This window comes from Argiope bruennichi, chromosome 1, assembly GCF_947563725.1.
Source record: "Argiope bruennichi chromosome 1, qqArgBrue1.1, whole genome shotgun sequence".
NCBI classification, from domain to species: domain Eukaryota; kingdom Metazoa; phylum Arthropoda; class Arachnida; order Araneae; family Araneidae; genus Argiope; species Argiope bruennichi.
This window is the reverse complement of record NC_079151.1, coordinates 80275695-80297463: the sequence shown is the minus strand read 5'-3', so window position 1 is coordinate 80297463 and position 21769 is coordinate 80275695. Positions and strand designations below refer to the sequence as shown.

Sequence of the window (21769 nt, the reverse complement as noted above, 5' to 3'; positions counted from 1 at the left end):
ATATCATGAAAATATTGAATTGCTTTCAGAATATCTAAAATCGCGTAGATAAAATATCTTAGATTATAAAAGGTTGGAATTAAGCTTTGCTTGATTGCAAATAAATATAATTTATATCATTTATATATTATTCTTTATTGGCTATGAAAGGTAATCTTTCCTACTTTGATTCAATGTATATGCTAATAATTTTCTTAAAATTCTAAATAATCATTCGACAATATTAGCTGTCTCATTACAGAATTAATAAATACTTTATCTTGAACAGTACCGTCTCTGAATCGAGGAACAATTATTTTCACTCGTGATTGTTCCTCGCTTATTGCTCTGGCATGTCAATTGGGACATAAAACTGAATCTTACTAATTACGTACGCCACTTGTTTTCAAGAAAATTTATATAAGCGTCAACACTCTCAAATAAAATTATTGGCCCTTCGTGTGCCTAATGGTTAGAAATAAACCAATTCATAAACATGTGAAGTAAATTCTCTTAAAACCCTCAATAACAAGTATTAGGCTCGGAAATTTAGTTCACACGAATAAGCCATCAATTACACGAATAAGCCATTAAGAATAAGCCATCATGTACACGATTCCTTGCTACAAGTGAATTATCAAGCCAGTGTATATATAATGGCTAAACGGGGCTAAACATCAAATAAATAATTTCAGTAAAATGCAGGCTTTTCTTTAATCAAGTTAAACAAATAATGAAAGTAAATGCACTTTGGTGTCCATGTAGAAGAAACCAGACAAATTCTTAATCTATATATAGGTGATCGATAAACCATCGATCATAATTTTGTCCCGACCAAGACAAATCGAATAAATTTGAATCAGGTTTTCAGATCTGCTAATCGGCTAACCTAGTCGGCTAAAATTTCTCCATACTTTTTCTAGTGATCCTTCCTTTCAGGGTTGGGTTACCAGAAAACCAGGGCACGGCTGCCCATATCATGACGGATCCAACTTTATGCCTACAATTAGGATGAGACAATCGCGATCATATGCCTTTGCAGATGTCCTCCAAATATGTACCAATTCTGATGCCAGGGAAAGTGTAAAAAATGATTCTCTAACAAGGTCCAGTTGACGAAGTTTTGTGTTATGGCACTACTGTAGATGACGTTAGAGATTAACATCTGTTATAAGTGATTTGAGAATAGCTGCTCTATCACAAATGATCTGTTTTTGAAGTTACCCCCTAACATTGGAAAATCCAGATGCTGATTGACCTTTGCGGTCACTTTGGGTGTCGTTGTTTTCTTTTTAGATATTACAATCCGCTCCAGTACTCGTCGGGCTCTTCACTCAGCTTCTCCTTCCGTTCACTGTTTTGCATTGTCGAGCTTGTTTTGCCACTCTATGTGTATGCTGTCATGACTTTAGACACCGAAGCTTGCGAAGCCTAATCATGTCACCGCTTACACAGACGGTTCGTTTAACACAGCATGTGACAGAGGAGGATCAGAGATCTTTTTTGTTTTTCCGGACAAAACAACTTCCAAACATACAGTCTCAGTGGGCAAGATTGCCTCTAACTTCACAAGTGAACTCACTGCTATCAAAGAAGCTTCGACCATGTACCTTGCGCAGGCAACGCAGATTCCATCAGATGGGATCGTGATCTTCTCAGATTGCAAATCTGCTTTAGAGACTATTCAGTGTGGAGAGACAGGGCTTTCCCAGAATATTAAGGCTCTTCTGTTCTTTATCGAGGCAGTGAAGAAGTCGTGCCCCTTCCAATAGATCCCAGTCCTCGTGGGCATTAAAGGAAACAAGCACGCCGACACTCTTGCCAAGGTGGCTAGAGCAGTGGATCCTATCCCTCTATCTACTACTGTTCTGGATGCTAAAGCCGTGGGAAGACAGAGACTCTGTATACCAATCGAAAGAAATTCTCTCTGAGAAATCTAAATTATAAAAGAAACATCACTACCGCAATTTCAAGGCTCAGAACAGGTCTGCAACAGGGGTATGAGGATCAAGCCTGATGGTTCCAGACTCTATGAAGAATGCAGACATTGTCCAGATGTGCAGTTGGATTCGGAGAATATTTTTAGTGCCGTTCTATTATTTCAGCCCTCTTCAAAATAGACACTGACTGCACCAGGGATATTCTTTATTCCGATAAAGCTGAAGATGTGGCCAGGGCTGTTCTGCATGCTTTCGGCCCAATCTAATTGACCCTCTCGCTCCTTTTTTTCTTATTTTTTTATTGCATTTGTCACACGATAACAACAACATTGAACCAAATCTATCAAAGAGTTGATCGTTTGTCGGTTTGCACTTTCGTACAAATAAATGCAATAATTTATAAACGAAGCGACTTAAATCAATGAAATTCGGATGTTATCTAGTGACTGCAACTGTAATTCCGTGTCAAATTTTGGCTCTAATGGGTAGGGGGGGGGAGGCCTCTAGAATACGTATTCGCACGATAGATTCAGTAAAGATGTTAGAATCGTACAAAGATCTATGTTTCTTAATTTCTGTTCGTCAATGCCAAGCAAGGCATTTGAGCCTTACCCGAATCCACAATTTTATGTGTTTGGAGGATGATAAGACTTTTATTGGAGAGTATGTGATAAAGTTTCGGGGAGACAATTTCCACTCATTTGCTAAAGTATCCTTTCGGTACTGCAGTGTAAGGATTCAGTGAAAATTCTTATAAAGAATTGCAAAATTATCCTTCATTATTGGAACTGCTATTAATACAGCCTTTGCCGAGAAAACTCTGGTCACATCATTGAATTTAATTCCTTATCAGAATATTTCGTAATTTTTCCTAAATCATACAGGGAGTGCATTCAAACTTAATTATGAAATTTTGAACTATCAGAAAAGATCCTTTCAGATTTTTTTAACCCTTTCTAAGGCCGTGGAAAGTGTTTCCCACCAAATTTGTCAATCTTTGTATGAAATTGTGTAGGTTGCCATAAGTTCTGACGAATTTTTTTAGAAAGACAGAAACTTAGATGCTTCAGTTCTTTATCTCACACAAAATGTGTCTTGGTTTGTCACTTAATTATCAATTAACCAAATTAATTAATTAATTAAATTTATCTAATAAGCTAAATGAATCCCTTTTCTTATTCTAATTTCAAGCCTAAAATATTTTAACATTATATGACTAGATGCCCGTTTAAAGGGTTAATTAAAAAAAAAATGTTTTCAGCAAGAGTCAACATTCTTAAAAAAACTTTAAATTGTCCTTTCATATTTCTTTATCATATATTTGAACTGAAATTTTTCCATTAAAAAGATCAAATTTTAATTCCATTTTTGCTATATTATTTACTGGAAACCAAGATTTAACATGCGTCGGTAGAATCTTTTATATAGTCTTTATAATACTAAAAGAAGGAATCTTTGCATTCGATTTTCGGATATTTTGATTTTGACAGTAATTTTATATTTTATGATGGGGAATTTTAATAAACAGCATTTCCAGATATAATTTGTAAAAATTTCTTTAAATACTTGGGATTCAACTCCACACATTGCTCTTGAATAGAAAATTGTTTTTCTCTACAAATTTCAAACTTTCCATTTATTAATCAATGTAAAAAAGCCACTCCACATGTCAATCAAAATAAATCAAAGATATTGAAATATTTGTAAATCTTTAAGTATTGATCAATGGAATTCAAGATAAAATTTTCTGCTTAATGACATCAAATTAAATTGTATTCTAATAATAGTTTCAATTAAATTATTTTAATAATATAACATATTTACTTTAGACTGTTAAAACAACCAGCCTAATCGCCTGTCATTAACTAACTAAAAGATTTTTTGAAAATATTTCTTTTGTAAGAAGAAAAATAATAAGCGCAGACAACGTCCATCTTGTCACCTGAAATAACTTATTTTGTTTCAGCCTTGAAGAAGAAATAACGAGTCAATCGTTTATTTGAAGAGGATTTCAAAATAACTGCAGCTTTAGAACAAAAAATAAAAGGCACCGAACAAAAATCTTTCTAAAACCAATATTTTAACATTTTTTTTAAAATACAGCTAATCTAATTAATCGGTATAATGCTCGATCGCTTAAAAAATCAAGCATAAATGTATCTCTTGTGAAATTACAAATTAAAAACATTCTAATTTATACTTAATTTTGGTTCAGTGGTGTAGACATTACCTTGATACCGTAAATTAGACATGATTTCTGATGGTATGAAAATTGTGATATATACTTATAAAGTTAACAAATTACGTATAATTAATAAATGCATGGATTGTAGCAGCATTTTGTGTGCAATTTTATTTTTATTTAGACAATGTGAACTCCTAAATAATGGCCCAGTATCTACTTTCTAAAGATCTAGTCGCTTTTGTCGACCAGCTTGTCCGTCCAGAGTACTTTTTGACTGCTAAACAATTAAGATGAAATACATTAAAAAAATCAGCATATTTGATACTACTGAGTAATATAAATGTAATGGAATCAATTTATTACAAATTACTTCGTATTTAAATGACACTTGTATAAGATATTTTGAAGAACGAGTTGGAAATTGATTATAACATAAAATGCATCATAACAGATAATCCTAAATTAAAAAAAATATATATTAAAGACAAAGAAAAAATTGCTCAGAAGAAAATTGATATAGCATTAAAAAGGAAGTTTCTTGTGTTTTAAGATAATGAATAAACTATTTTTGTGAGATAAATAGTTTGGTAGGGTGACACTGTGAGTTTTCTTCAGAGCATTTCTAATGATATTTTGCAGCTCTATTAATTAGCGAAGCGCTGAATTCAGAAAAGTGTAAAAGCATTCGGTAAAACAGTCCGAAACGCAAGTATAGCGATTCATTTACATTTAACTACAACCATTTGACGATAAATCAAAAAAATCTTTCACCAGAAGCGGATGGTTCTTTATTTGTTGACGATTCCGAGATTCATCGCACCAGTGAGGATATGGATTTTAAAGGAAAATATATTCAAGAAGCCATTAACAGAATAAACGAATGGTATAAAATAAAGGGTTTTACTAAAACTTCAAAGAAATCCGGGGTAATTAATCTTTGTATGAGAGTAGGCTGCATCCATTTCGAAACTTTAACTGAACAACCAGATGATTCTTTGTCTCTGAAATTAGAACCTAAAGCATAATATTCGATTATAAAATAATCTTTAAGTTGCATGTTAATTATCTGAGAAAGAAATTATACTTTCCCTGAACACTATGAAAATCCTATAACTCATGGAATGAGTAAAAAGCCCAATGTTATGGCGAAATTTATCTTGCTTTTTCTGAATACGATTCATAACCAGGATCTATATCTTTCTTCGAGACTCTTCCACTTCTCTACTGTATATTTTATACTATATCAAGTACGATATACTGAATTTTCTCAGGAAATTTGACGGAAAAATCTCACACTTAATGTGTTTTTTAATATAAAAAGTGATGATTTTCGTCCATTATATTAGTAGGTCATAAATCCTATTTAAAGCTCCTTATTCCCATTGAGATTATCCTTCATTCCCATATTTAGAGTCAGACATAGGAACATAAATATTATTGATTTTCCAGTTTGTAATAATTCTGATAAATTCATGGGATGGAAAAATATGGATTTAAATTTTATTAATGCTTTTAAAAATCTCCATAAATCAGTAGCATTGAACTTAACATATTTTGCTCATGTTTCTTGATGAAAGCCAACAGTTCTCGGGTTCCGAAAGTTGTGTCTTCTATTTTAACTGACGGTTCGAAGGCCAATAAATTTATGCATATTGCTATATATATGAGAACCATAATAATTGTAGTACAGCTGTGTGAATTTTGTTCCATGGTTGCATCAGTAATATATGCGAAATACCGGGTTTTGATTAGAATAGACGATGTATGTAGATCATACATATTTTACGCATTGATTCAAAAAGTGTCATTGAAGATCTGAGAAATGTTTTTTTTTTAAACTGATCCTTTAGTCCTAATGTGTATTGACTTTTTACAGTTAAGACTTAAAAATAGTTGGAAATTTCGTCCCATTAAGTGACGTTATGCAAACCGATTAATTATGTGAAGCCAATTATGTAAGCAATCGTATGGCAAAGTGATTGGATTGCACAAATTCATACTAAGCAGTATGGAATCCTCCTTTAATTAAAATTTTATCATTTAAACCAAAAGCAAGTAGTTATTTCAAATCGTTTTAAGATTAGACCCATTAGATTGACACATAAATTTTTATCCATTTGACACATAAATCCAATTTTTATCCATTAAACTTAAAATATGTATTGCCATTATAACAACAATAGATAAAACGACAAAGGTTTAAGACTTGTTGGAAAATAACCCCCACCCACGCTAGTTTGAGTTTTTCTTTTTTATTTTGATTGAGTAACACTTAAAATTAGAAAGTTAATTTCAAGCATGTGTTTGGCGCATCAAATCAAAAATGGCTTTTATGCTATAAAACAAACCAGACCGAATAATAAAATATAGTTAGTCATTTCAAGTATTTTTCTCTGTATCTGTTTGCGTATCTATAACAGTTTGGAAATAGATTATTGCAGAACGCTTAAAATGGAAATCCCGTATAATATAGTGCTGGTATATCAAATGTATTTTAAAGTGATATCCTAACAAACTATTTGATATTTTATGTTTTATAAAATCACTTTTAAAAATGTATAACGCTTGCCAGAAATCTCAACTTCCATAGTTTTTGACATCTGTTTGACAGTCCGCATTTGACATCTGTTTGAATAAAATACTTAATATTTTTAAAAACTTTTTAAATAAATTTCTAAATTTAGTAATATATCTCAATGTTTTAATTGCTGCATTAACCCTCTGAGTACTAAACCGACCCAATCCAACTGTAAAAATTCTAAACTGGAGGATCAGTTTTGGGTCGTTATGGAGGAGAAACGTCAGCTATTCCTATTTGACAGTAACGAATTGCTTCCATTTTCCCATACTGAAAATAAAGCGAACGAATCCGTTCCATGAACCATTTGTTTACAAATACTCCGTATACAGCAATACCTTTTTCAAAAAAAAAAAAAAAAAAGCCATATTATATATGGTTTAACGCATTGCTGTATTGTTTTACAGTTTTATCATAAAATTTTATGCATCTTTTGTTTTATTGAAGGATCTTTGAATTTTTTTTTACACAATTTTTTTCTTATTAACCATACGTTTGGCTCAGTGTAGTCTTTTAAGGCTCATGTGCCGTTAAAACCAACAATTCAATCCATATATTACTGTATTTGTGATTCAGTTGTCTTCAGGAATCTGAGGATTAAAGAAACAAACTTATATTGATTACTATAAATCTGGCGCACGTAAAGAGGATAAAATGGAAGTATATATTCATGCTTTAATATAGCTCTAGAGATTATTAGTTTAAAAATAGTAAATAATAACAGGAATTAACATAATTCGCAATTCGCAAATAATATGTGAGAACATGATGTTTTGATTTGGGATTTTTGTAGTCTCCAAATGCACAGGCGAAAAATTGGCAATTTATCGCTTTTGAGGCATCAATTTTTCGCTTTTAGGGTTATTAGAAAATGATAAAGGATGTCTCATTTGGCAACTTATCGCCAACAAAAAATTACAACTTGGCGCGAATGTCTGCCATGTATCCGATTTTATTGTCTGGCCAATAAAGGGCAAGGTTGTAAGAAGTTATTGCCCGAAGAAGCGCAGAGAAGAAATTGGGGATGAACGCGAAACAACGAGACCGGATCAAAAGTTATACATAATTTAAAATTTTTCTAGCTGGCGAAAATTGAAGTTCGCTTTGGCATATCGGGAAAATAAACCATTGTTTTCTAAATATCGACGCATGCTAATCTGATCGTCACGTGGTTGTTTAATATAGTTAATTGGTTTAAGCTAGTTTTTCGCAAAAAATAATTCCGAAATTTTTTTAAAAATAATATTGAATTTGAAGCAAAAAATCATCGCTTTTCTGAATGTTGGTGATTATGAAACATGAGTCATGTGAGAACATGTTTTTCTGTCGGAGTTTTACCACGTGGCTTAAAAAAAATGTTTTCACATGATAACTTGGAACTTGCCATTGCAGATTTCAATTTTTCTTTGAATGTTATTTGTTTCTTTTTCCGTTTTAGCAATGGATTAAACTAAAATATTTGCAAGTCCGACAGCCTCTTTATTTTGAAAGAAAGTTCTCTTTGATAAAATTATTTTCCTCACTTTCGTCTTTACTCTGTTTCTAATTAGATTGGTATTGAGTGACTTTAAAAGCATGCTTTTAGTTTTGCGTGAATGAATGGAAGTATTTGCACTCACTGAAACTTTACCAAGCACTATCGCAATGCAAATTAAAGGATTTTTTTTTTGTTTAAATTCATTGGAAGAGGGAAAGAAAGAAGAATATTAAATACACTGCAGCACTTGACGATGAAAGGACATTCTTTGAAGTAAACTTTGTAAAAGATGGCAGCTTATTGCAGCGGCAGAAAATGCATCATTTCAGGAAAAACTGAAGTATATCCTCTGAGCGTTCCTGAATCTTATTCATTTTCATTAGGTATCAAAAATTAAGAGGCCAACAAATACAAGTTTGGCAACTATTTTGAGCTGTTCTTATAGTTATTTTGAAGCTTGTTTTAAATGTGACGACATGTTTGAAAAAATGATGAAAAAAATGTTGTATCCTCTAGATATTTATGACATGGCGAGCTCTATTTTGTTGATTCACGTTATTATTATTTTATAATTTAAACTTCCCAGACTCATGATACATTCGGATAACAATTTTTCTGATACACTAATTTTTTTAAGTCCTGATTGTCCTCTGATTATAAAATTATTGTATCTTCTGATGCTGTAAATAATTTTTTTATCTTCCGTATTGACTTATTCGAGGCTGATAAAGAATTATATATTTTTTTATTTCAAAATTGTTACTTTCTTATCCAAGTGGGCATAATTAATTAAATAGAATATTGGAAATTTCAAATGAGAGTTAGAAAACAATGCATGGTATTCAAAGAGTTTTGAATTTTGTTGTATTAAATAAAGAATATTTGTTTTTCTTCTGAGTGCAATTTATGATTAAGAGCTATGGAAAAGATCAAATGAAGAACTTTTTAAAAATTCAGGAAGTTACTATTTCCAAAAGAGCCTTCTGTTCATTTAGCAACTGTCAAATTATATGGAAAGCCTATTCTTTGTTCATGCATAAAGCTTATGTGAGATTTAGTTGCATTTTATTCTTAATATCTACATAAGTTGTTATATGAAGAAATAATTGTATATATATATATATATATATATATATTATATATATATAATGTTGAGTGTCCACTAAATTGTTACTCAAATCTAATTCCCAAACCAATAAAGGCATAGTTTTCTGTTTAGAAGGTACCATAAATGAAGTAAAGATTTTTTTATTTACTCAAAAATGTTTTTTTCCCCACAAGAACCTATGTTTTATGAAGCTTAAATTATTTACCTTGTTAATTTGTGTATCATGAAAATTTTCTTTTATAATGTGTATATTAAATATTTGAATAATGTACAATGAATAATAAGTAATTGAAAGAATAATGTGCATGTAGATATTAGAAAATAAAGTTCCATCAACTTAACAAAAGTATACTCATTACATTTGGTATAAATTATTTAATCCTTAAAGTTGTTTAGTTATTTTATAAAGTTTGAATTCTTTATGAAAATGTCATACAATTACTTAAGGATAGGAAAATGACATTTTACTTAAAATAAATGAATGGGGTGAGTTTTTGTGTCGTAAATTTTTTTCCTGAAGTACTATTTATGAAAAAATAGATGCAACAATAGCAACAGAAACAACTAAAATTTTATACAAAAGCATGAAAAATTTCATAAACATTTACTTTGTATTGATGTTTTCATTCGCAAAGTTTTAAGGCGCAGAATGTTATCCAGTTTCTTAAATGGCGTGATTATATAACGGTGTTTTTTTCCCAAGTAAATATGCTATTATTCTTTATGAAAATAGATGCGAGATATTTGTGTAAAAAATTAACTTTGCATTGCAAAGAACCACAGAATAGAATTTTTGTTTTATCATAAAATCATCTCGATGATGTCCCCAGTTGTTCTCCGCGCTCCAGCGATGCGATTAACACAAGTGAGCCTTCAGTACCTAACAGAATCATTGTTACTGCTCGTTAATGCCGGAACTCATTCAAAACTATTCTTACGGTAATTAAGGAGATATGAGCTTTCGGCATTCTCTAAGGGAAAGGCTTTGCGGCCAAACGAGCCTTTGGCCTTTTTGTGAACAGTTCATTGTTCATAGGGCTACCGGGCAAAGATTCTCTTCCTCGCATTCTGATTAATTCATTAATTTTCTCTCATTTACAAGTCCCATCGTATCTTTTTAATAATCACTGTGATGGAAATAATTATCATTAGATAGGATTAGATAATCTACCTCACAATTCCAATTTTATTACATTCTCTTGTACGAAGTATATATAAAGGAGAATTATTGCAATGGTCGAGGCAATTCGGATTCCAGATTTTGAAGAATCTCAACATTTCGAACTTTCCGAGTCTAATAAAACATACTTTTGGAATAGAATCTGTTTACGAATAGCATCTGTTTACGAACATCCATCTTTTGAAATAGCATCTGTTTACGAACAGCCATCTTTTGGAATAGCATCTGTTTACGGACACGATAACTCAAATATTTTGAATCAGGAGAATGAAATTTCGCATGTGATATTTACACTTAATTTCTAGATATCTTAACAAATTTTGAACGAAATCCATTCACAGAATGTCTATGTCTGCATACAAGAGAACTTTATAACTGCAAAACATAAATAATTAAATAAATTAAATTTCGTACACATATTGACACATAAAGTTCAGATAAGTATCCAATTTGAAACAAATCTAAGCGTTGCTGTCTCTCAGTTTTACTTTCGTACGCATATAAACGCCATAACTTAAAAACGCAAGGGCCTGAAAAGATGTTTTTCACACAGTTTTAGCATCTTATGAGTAGCTTTATTTATTATCAAATTTTGAATCCAATCCGTCAAAAGGTTGGTGTTCTGTCGGTCTGTGCATTCACAGGCATGTAAATATGATAACTCAGAAACGCAGTGATATAAATAAATGAAATTTAGTATGTGATCTTATTACTATTGTAGTTCTGTGTTTCATTTTAGTTTTGATCGATTTTTAAAAAGCGTGTAAAATATATACTCAATTTTCTTTGCCATACTGTGTACCACAAATTGATCTAGAGCGGGATTCTGGGGGGTGGGGGAATCTAAGCTTTCGCTGAATTGTTCACGATTAACAATTTTAATTGGTCCAAAATATCCTAGCATGATAATACTCTCTATATGTTATTTTTATTTTTTAAAAGAATTTTTTTTTATATATTTTTACTTCTAATCGTATAGTAATTAATATTATTCATTATATTACTAGAAAAATATTTCCAAAAACTCTTGTCTATTAAATGTTACTTAATTTATACATGCAAAACGTAAATCTGTAGACACTTTAAATGCTATGATGCTTACCATTTCTCAAAAATGTTTTTAAACTCAAAAGTAAAATAAACCTAAAAGTCATTTTATGGCAGAAATTCACGAGCTTGTTGTGAATTCCTTCGTGTCTTGTCTATGAACATAAAAACCCTTCGGATTACACGAAAATGTTTTAATTTGATATTAGTAATAACGGCAGCAATTTCTTTACAGCCCAGATATGAGAAAGCAGAAAACTGAATTAAGAAAATTTATATGTATAAAACGCTACTGCACGTGGCACAGAAATCGCTGTTATTACTTACCGTAGAATGGCAACATTCAAATATCAAAAAGCCATCAAACAAATCTCAGACTGCTTCATTCATTGCATATTTTTAGAAGTGCATTAAATCCAGCGCTTCGCTCAAATAATTAATGGAGCTGCAAAATATTATTAAAAATATTCTGGAGATGCTTCGGTATCTCACCAAAAAAAATGCATTCAATCAGAGGAAAGAAGGTATAAATGAAATGAAGAAATAACTTCAAACAAAAAGTTTAATCGAGCTCAAAAATAATCTCGAGATAAGTAATCGTGGTAAAGTTTCAAATTAATCAACGGTTAATCGACAACCACATCACAATCGTGCCAATCGTCTTAAAACTCGCTTAAAAACTGCTATTTTGGATGATTGCTAGAAATGGTAACAAATAGCTTTTAGAGATTGCAAAAAAGTTGGCTACAAATCACCTCAAAATATTTCAATTTTGGTATCATACATTAATTTTTAAGTCTAGCCATATTGTTATGACTTCCGTATGGAAATTAATATTCATATTTTCTAAAAAATTATCTTATCAAAATTATTTTTGTATTACCTTAAAAAATTCTTTTTAATGATACCAATTTCATTTCTGTACAATTTTCTCTTTAAAAGAGAATTTTTAATTCAATTTGATACATTATCTGAAAAGTTTTTAAATACCATGAACGAATTCAAACTATACATCAAAACATTCAATCGCATATTTTTACCAGGCATTAACTCAGCAGCAGGATTTTCATTTCCTCTATTTATTTGGTAACATATATACTTTTTAATTCTGCAATAACAAGAATTCTGATTGAACAAGAGTTCTGATTGAATTCTTGTTTTAGAGTCGTATCAAATTCCAAATTAAGATTTAACTGCCTAAAAAGTCGATAAATTGGGCGAACAAACTGGTCGTCAAAGACGGCTAGTTTAAATACATAGTCCAAAGATTTCTTTATATATGGTATGTACATATGCTGCATCAGGGGGGAAGGAGAAATTTTAGCGAGCGATTAAAAATAAATGATGGTTAAAATGATAAAATTTTTAATAAAATAAATGATAAATTAAAATAAATGATAAAATTTTTGGTTAAAAATATATCTAATTAGATTTAATTCAAAAAATATTCTTTGTGATTCTAATTGTATTTATTTTTTTGACGAAATATCTCAGTGTTTAGTTAAGTTGAAGATACAAGCGAAACTGGAAAAACTAACATCGAATAAAAGCTTATTTGAAAATCTATTTATTTGGCTTTCGTTATCTTGCAAAGAGGATTTTTTTACACATATATTTTGATTCAAATTTATCGTTATTTACATTTGAATCGTTATATCAGAATATATTCCGAAATAATCAAATATGCTTATTGATTTTGCTTCTGAAAATCTTATGGTTAATGGTTTGAATAAATTTAAGAATGAAACAAATCCTTTTAAGAAAGCTATTTACGAAATTCTATGCAAAACAAATTTAAAACTAATTTCGGACTTTCTGATCGATTTAAATATTATTGTTGTATTTCTTAAGAAACCATTAAATGGAATCTCTGAATGAAAAACCACTAAACAAAGCTTATGAAAAACCATTATGTAACATTAAAGTTCCTTTTTAACTTTTGTTTTCGTGCGAATTTCCAATTAGTGTAATAATATGTTTCTTCAAGAACTTTTATTTGTTGCTGGCTAGTTTGCACTTCTGGTATTTTTTTAAAATTTTGTTACTTTTCAGAATTTGTAAACTGTTAAAATCGATCACAATCAGCTTCTAAATTTTTGTGGCAGTTAACTTTGAAGATTACAATCAGTTCAAATTTGTAATAACATCAGAATTGCAGGGAAAAATTAATGTTTGTGTTGATTGTGATAAAGTTAGAAAAATGGAAACAAGTGACTGTTTTTTAAAAAAAATGAATCTTTTGTTTTCGTTTTTGATTTTCATTTTATTTATTATTTCATCTTTCATTCACTTTATATCGATATAGCATATATTAAATAAATCTGTTGTTATAAGCCGAACGCCTTTTGGTTGGTGTGGCATGAAAGTTGTGAGGATAATGTCCAGTTGCAGGTGCTATTCTCACCATTTGATAACAAATCAAAATTGTAACGCTTTTCCAAAATATTTTTCTTGCAGCTACGATACAGGTTATTAATCTGGCAAATCACACTTTAATACTTCGGTGCAAATGGAACTAATAAACGAAACTAAAATACCATACTAAGCCATTTGAAAGAAAGATTACAAAGCTGCTTGAAAGAACTTGGCTTAAAGAGAGATGGAGAAAGACAGTTGTTGGTAATTGTTGCCAACATTGATGCTTGAGGATCTGCAATTACGAATTATCTTTTTTTTTACGAATTACGAATTATTTATTTTTGAAAACACGAATCTCGTTTCGTGTTTTCAACCTGGATTGTTATGAAAGAATTCAGAAAATTTGGAAATCCAAGATTACAACAAAAGAGTTGTCTACCAAGTAATTGTAATAATAGTCCCCCGTCCTGTTTGGGCTTTCGGTGTAAATTGGATAATAATTATCCTGAAAATAATGCAGGAACTGATGCTGGAATTGTAAGTCATCACTTGCCACGGATAAGTTCTTCTCGCAGGAAGCATGTCATGGCATCAGAATGGAGATAATTCGACCCCAGACCATTGTTATATCCCTTAGTGAAGTGAGAGCCTACGTATTTATACGACGAATTCTTATTTATGCTTTCGAGGTGCTTCTCCTCCCACAGCAAATTTGCTTTCTTTAACATAACTACAAGAAACATTCCGCCTTTTTTGAAGATTCTGCAAAACGCTTCATGCTCTCCATCCATCTAAAGTTGTAATTCTACTGACCATGCATTAAACAATCTTATTAATTGCTTGGACCAATCCCTCCCTTCATTTTTTATAAAAGACCCATTAGTCAATGCATTTGAAGAGTTAATTATCCATTCTAAAATGTGCATTACGATTGTTAAAATAAATGAGATTTCTGGAAAAGTTTCTGGTAATTAATAAGAAAATTATTTCGCTAATCTGCGTTATTTTCTTGTAGTTATTAAGTCGAAATTTTTTTGAATGCTTATATCTCCACTAATAGAGTGAACGTTTTATTTTAATGTTACATATTTGCTTGACGATTTATGAAAATATGTAGATGTCAACCTTGATAACATCAATCCTGAGAATATATAGAATTTAATTGTATAAGCAAACGGTATGAATATTTTTTTAATACTGAATTTATCATTAATGTCAGTAGTGTTCTTATTTTGAAGCAAGTGCACATATTTTGTAATGCATTGTAATAAAAAGAGGGATAGTCATTTTGCAACAAGTTGATCACGAAATTGCGTTTTATGTTTATAGACGGTAGTACTTTTATGCGCAATATATATACAATATATGCAAATATCTAATGTATGCGACTTTCTTAAAACAGAAATCTTACAAAGTTTTTCTTTGAAATGAGAATTCTAAAATGTTTCTTTGAAATGAGATTTGTTTTTTAGTGACTATAGAGGAATTTTTAGAAATTATTCGATATAATATTCGAAATTATTCGATAAAAAGTAAAGCCAACAACAACAACAACAACAAAAAGGGAAACGCATAGCTTTTATTTTCTAGTAGTTTCTTCTGTTGAAAATCAATGAGGGATCATGTGCAAAATTTAAAGAGTATATATTTGCACACATTTTTATATAACTGTTTGAGTGAATTTATGGCATCTTAAAAAAAAAGTTGATTTTATTTAAGTATGTTCTGGTGTAAGTACAATATCCGTTTTATACTGAGAAAAAATTCTTTCTACATTCATTATCATACGTTGTTAACGAGTTACTATAGGTAGAAAATAATTCTACCAAATGTATATTTATTAACATTAACACCATCTAGTATTAGATCAGTATCTTTTGTTTCATTTCAGACAGACAAATGTCAATGTTTAATATAAGAAAAAGTAGGAGCAAAGAATGTACTCAAAAACGTCATTAATACTTTATTATGCTTTTAACAGAGAAAAGGTGATATTAAAGATCATTTACAATAAAATGTACAATTACATATTGAGTTTTTTTTAAAAAGTTACATTCTTCTAATGTTAGTTATAAAATTATAATAAAACAGCAAATAAATAAATTTGCTTTGAAAAGCATCGAAAATGTGTACAGTTAATCATGCTTTGTAACAAATATATTATAGACAATGATATTTTTTTAAAAAAATTACATGAACAACAGAAGTAAGAATTCAGTTGTAATTGTTTTATAAATTTCTAGAACAAACTGAACATTCATTTATTGACTAGAAAATGCTTTCTAAGATTTTTAATGACTAGATTAATTATTTTAAACAAGCTGCAAATTATTGAGGGAAAAAAAAAACCCTTTGAAAACGACAACTACATTTGAAGAAGTGGATACATGCATGATGGGCACAGTACACTGAAATGAATGGATATATATATAATATACAGTGAGAGTTTCACATGACACGTGCATACGTATTTGCAGATGACTTTGACTCTTCTCGTATATCGGATACCACAGTTTACAAATAATATTAGGTATTAAAATTTTTAGCAGGACATTTATCGTCCGAATGACGATTTCTGATCAATATCAGTGTCAAATATTGTGTAAAATCTAATATAAAGAAAAACCAAGATCAATTTACCACGTTATTTTACTAAGAAAATTTGATCTCTTTCTTTCTTTCTTTTTAATAATATTTTCTTAAACAAGGGGTGGGCATTAAATTGATCGCGTTCGATCTGTGGACACCCAAGACATTTTAAGGTAGTTTCATTTACTAAGACTTAAGGCGCATACTAAAAGAAACATATTTGTGGAACACCAAGATCTATTATTATTATGTTTGTAGTTATACAGGTAAACACATATTAAGTATTTATGATTAAATTATGATAAATATTGTAGACCTTTTTTATTAGCTCGCCACACTTACACCACTGGGTGGACCGCAACAACTTGAAAAAATTAGAAATATCCCATACTTTGGAAAAGTGTACCCATACTTATCTTAAACATTCATTTTTTAACAAGCATTTTTACAGTTAATTGGGAGATTTAAAAAAAAAATCTATTACCTTATTAGTTTCGGTGATGTTTACAATTTGAATAGAATATTATGTTTGTCCAAATATTTTGATCGATAGCTTTTAAAAATTTCGCAAATTTTAGATTAAATCTCAGTAACGGTTGTTTTCACACTTTTGCTTAAAAACGTCTTGTTCCTGCAGCCTAAATATATTGCTGACGGCGACGGTGTGCATTGTTTCTTTCTGCAGCAGACAAGAAGTGTCTGAAATTTCTGTCTGAATTTTTGGCTGAATATGCTGTACAGAAGGGGATTGCATGCTGATGAGGCGTAAGCCATGATATTAACGAATATGAGGAAGGACCAAGTCTCCTTGAAAAGAGTCGCCGAAAATGTATTGTAGATCAAAAGAACTTGATGGGGGGAGAAGCTTAAGAAATAGACAGTAACGCCTGCAATTAACATTTTGATGACTCCTCTACGTGCTTTCATAGCACCTGCGAAATTTTCTTTTCCGACAGCTGGTTCAATTGTCTTCAGGGCTTCAGTACTGAAAAGCCGTCTTCCAATGTGTATGTATAAGACAACCTGGAAGGAAAAATATAATAATTTGAATAACTTGTTTCCAGCTTACTAAGTACTATGTAAATCATATGATTCTTATAGTTGAAACTATTGAAGCTGTAAGCTATTAATTAATATTCATCGAAAAATAATAAATAGGATTAATTTTCTATTTTTCTACCACATTAATAATTATTAATTTTCTTTTGTATGAAAAAGCCAATGCCATTTTCACAATGCAAGACAGTCGTAGATCTTATACATACAAAATTACTTATTCATACATACTTATTCAAGCTAATGAAGATTGACCTACATGGAAATTTACTCGAGAGCTAAAAGCCAAAATAAAAACATTTGGCTTGTCCAACCGGTACATCACTGCTATAAGAACAATCGTCCAGATTGCTCTCTGACTCTTGATTGTAGTAGTTAGGATCAGGTTACTCTTACTCGCTTTCTCAGTGGGCATCTCGGAACTATGAAATATTCTGAGGGTTCTAAGCGCTTTGAAGTCAGCTCCAATTGTTTTACGGAAGAGGTTTCATCTGATCACATTTTTTATTTTTCTGGGTCTTTCCAGGCAGGATATTATTGACAATCCATTGTTAGTATTGGACATCTTCAGGTGCGTAGACTTTATATGGCTCTGCTGTTCTTAGGAATGTCCCTAATTATAGCAAGAAAAACAACAAAAAGAATGATAAAAAAATTTATGCGAAATGGGGGAAAAAAACCATGTTGATATTTTGAAAAATATATGCATCACTTGCTCAAAGTCAAGATTTCTTTAATTTGTTTAAAATCGTAACCAATTTCTGTAATTTCTTAGTCAGCTGGAAAAGTTTTTCACCACTGCAAATATTTATATAGCTTTAAATATGTAAATACATGACTAAAATCATAAACGGCCACTCCGATCCGCCACTAAGGTACGCAGACAAATCTGATTGACAGGACCGCAACGGCAACATTAGCGGGAACTATGAAATTATAGTTGAGTCCTAAGGGCCATCACCAGCCACGGTAAAACCCTTCCAGTGGGAAGTACTTTCCGTCATCGGTAGAAAGTTGCTGACTCCTACCATTTCTGTATCCACCTGGCTGACGAGAACCTACCACCATACCGGAGGTTTTTCATTATCATTTCTGAGGTGCCCCCCCCCGGTAGAAGAAATGCATAATTAAACTACTGATAAAAACGATGAATTATATTTTTTGCAGATCTGTAAGTTTGTTAATCATTGTAGTTCAGTTACCAACTGCTAATGCAATTAAGGAATTCACCTTGACGAAATATTAAAAATTGTATTTATTTCAAGACCAATGTTGCGCGGAGTTTTCTATAAGTTTGCAAACCAATGCAATCAAAAACAAAAAATTTAAACCAATGCAATCAAAAACAAAATTTTTAAAAATGTTTGTTTAGTAGTATAAACTTAAATCAATTTGTAAAAAAGAGAAAAAAGAAATATTATCTTAAGTACACATTAAAAGCTATTAAGAATATTTCTTTTCTTCATATTTCTTATTTTCGAAAAGAAGGAAAAAAAAAATCTAAGAAAAATGTGTACTTTATATATCGCTGCAGGAGACATTTTGTCGTTCATAAAATGTGTGGAAAATAAAATAAATACAAACCTCTTGATAATAAATTGAATTTTTTTTGAGGAGGGGGGGGGGGTTGGGAACTTTCTGCTGGAGGGAAGGGATGATCAGATTTGGTAATTCTTTCACATGAATTTCTGCTTGGAACTAATCCTGTTTTACATTTGACCACATGAGGGCGCTCCAGTAAGTAGGCGGAGTTACATGAAGACATAACAAGATATGAAAAGTTCAGATTACACATTGATGATTAATAATGTGAACTTTCAGTATTTATTTCCAAATTCATTTTAGCGTGAAGAAAAATAAACTTACGGGAAAGATACTTGATGCTTTTCCTTTTTCATAAATTTCAACGCTTAATTTTTTTTTTTTTTGTTAAATCGATTTCAGTAGCATATCTTGTTTTATTAACGGATGTCAGTAATGCTGTTTCGATAAATTTACATTTTTTTTTCGTAATGATTAAAACTGAAGCAACTTGTGATGAAACTCTTAAAAAATTATGTTGACCCATTTAAAATACACACTTGACCTTAGTCTTTATTATTGAAATATTTTTTTTCTGTAAGCTTTCTCACGGCATTAATTAGTGGTGGGTTTAGGTAGTTTGAAACTTTAGGCCGATCGCCTTATGAGGTACCTCTTTTAATAAAATGGTCAGTTTAGTTTAATATTTTAGCACATTCTGAACGTGTGACTGGTTTATTTTAGGTTACTATTTTCCATTAATTTCGTCAATGTGCCTTTTTATATATATATATATATATATTATGATTCCAAATCACACAACATTTATGTTTATGCGCAAAGTTATTGAAGTAAATGTTCGGTTAGAGAAACACTGCATTAAAAAATGAAACGTATGGGAACCAGACAAATTATGTTCAGAGTTTAAACAAAACTCCTGATTCATAGAATTTTTTAAAACATTTGTTTGGCAATTAAGAAGATTGTTTTTTAATCGATTTTCTTGAGAACCACTCACAGCGTAGTGGCCCTAGGCATTTCCTAAGTTCGAAATCCGCCATTGGTATTAATTTATTGTTATAAGTTTCCAAGCTATTGTTGCTAAGTTTTCAATACAATAAGAAAATCTTGCTAGAAACCATGGTATTGTTATATATAATCCACTTTAAAAGTAATGAATCCTGGTAAAAAAAAATCTGACAAGTTATTATTGCAGTCTTTATACTAATTCCATACCACTTTAAAAATATTATTTCAGGCCCTTTCTTCAGTCTTTGTCTAAAAAAATAATTTTCAAATATTTCTTGAACATTTCATAATATAGGAGCTCAGAGAAGTCTTTTAAAAATATTTCATCAAATTGCTCTTTTCGTGTCATTCTTTATTTCTTGATTCCAATGACTTCTCTTCGAATTATATTTCGAAATATTTTAATAATCGTTTAATTAATAAGATATTATATGCAAAAATGTAATTTAATCTTGGAAATTGAATCTGCTAAAAAGATCTTTCCCTCTATTAATGGTAAGATTCCTAAATACGTAAAAATATTAATAAATTATATAAAATACTAATATACAAAGTCCTTTTATAGTCTGAATTCTTTAATGTCTGCTTTTAATTAAAATTGGAACCGTTAATTTAATTAATACTAGAATTTTTGAAAAGCTTGGAAACTAATTCTTCCATAAATTATTAGCATTTGTTATATCAATATTGAAAATTTTGTTCACAAATGGTGACGTATAAGAAAAGTTTTCTTTTGAGCGATTGGCTTATCTTTAATCATGGTTTTTATGAAGCATGATCACTTCTATTAGAGCAATAAAAGTATTGCCAAAAGATTTATTAATATTATAAAGCAATTAAAGAAATAGTGGTAGAGAAATTAAAAGTTAAAAAAATGTTCTAAAATTTTATTTCCCATATCTTATAAGTGTGATAAGTGTCAATGAATATTCAGCCCTTTTGTTAAGAAGATATGGAACGCGCACACGCACCCATGTACACACACACACACACGCACCCATGTACACACACACACACACGCACCCATGTACACACACACACACACACACACACACACACACACACACACACACACACACACACACACACACACACACACACACACACACACACACACACACACACACACACACACACACACACGATGATTTTTATTTATATTAAGATGAGTAGAAGAGTAGAACTCAGCTGATTATCTTTGAAAGCAATGAATGCTGCAAAAGCAACATTAATTAAATAGAAAGCTTGAAGCTTAATTTAAGTTAAATAAAAGGAAAAATGTGACTGTGTGATGTTTGAGAGCTTTTCATTTAATCGAAAGAAGAGCAAATAAGATTGTGTAGTTTTTATATGAGAGAGAGAGGTTTAGGTTTTATATTATTACAAATACTTTTAGTTACTCATATATTGCGAAATATAGAAATGGAATAGCAAGACGGTTTCAGTATATTAAATAACAGATAATATTGCATGTTTGTAATATAAAAGTGTATTGCATTTTTCTTTATATATCTATATATATGTATATACTACTTATTTAGAATTCTTTGTAAGAAAAATGAATGTAAAATCACTTAAGATATATGGTAACAACATCACTTAGATTTCTATAATCATTTGGAGTTTTCTACCCAGTAAATTTTTCTTTTGATGAAAGTAAAGAAAAGTTATATTTCTAAAATTTATACTTAGCATATGAAAGGAAAATAAATATGACGAGTT

General features: G+C 30.5%; 1 protein-coding gene across 1 annotated transcript in view; it reads right to left on the bottom strand.

Annotated features, from left to right (window-relative positions):
* Positions 1-16975: 16975 nt before the first annotated feature.
* LOC129977265 (neuropeptide receptor 15-like) overlaps positions 16976-21769 on the bottom strand; it is an 87501-nt gene continuing 82707 nt past the window's right edge. The window contains exon 3 of the mRNA XM_056090548.1: positions 16976-17464. Coding sequence (XP_055946523.1) covers positions 17021-17464 — 444 coding nt within the window. The 3' untranslated portion in view covers positions 16976-17020. The remainder of the gene's footprint in view (positions 17465-21769) is intronic.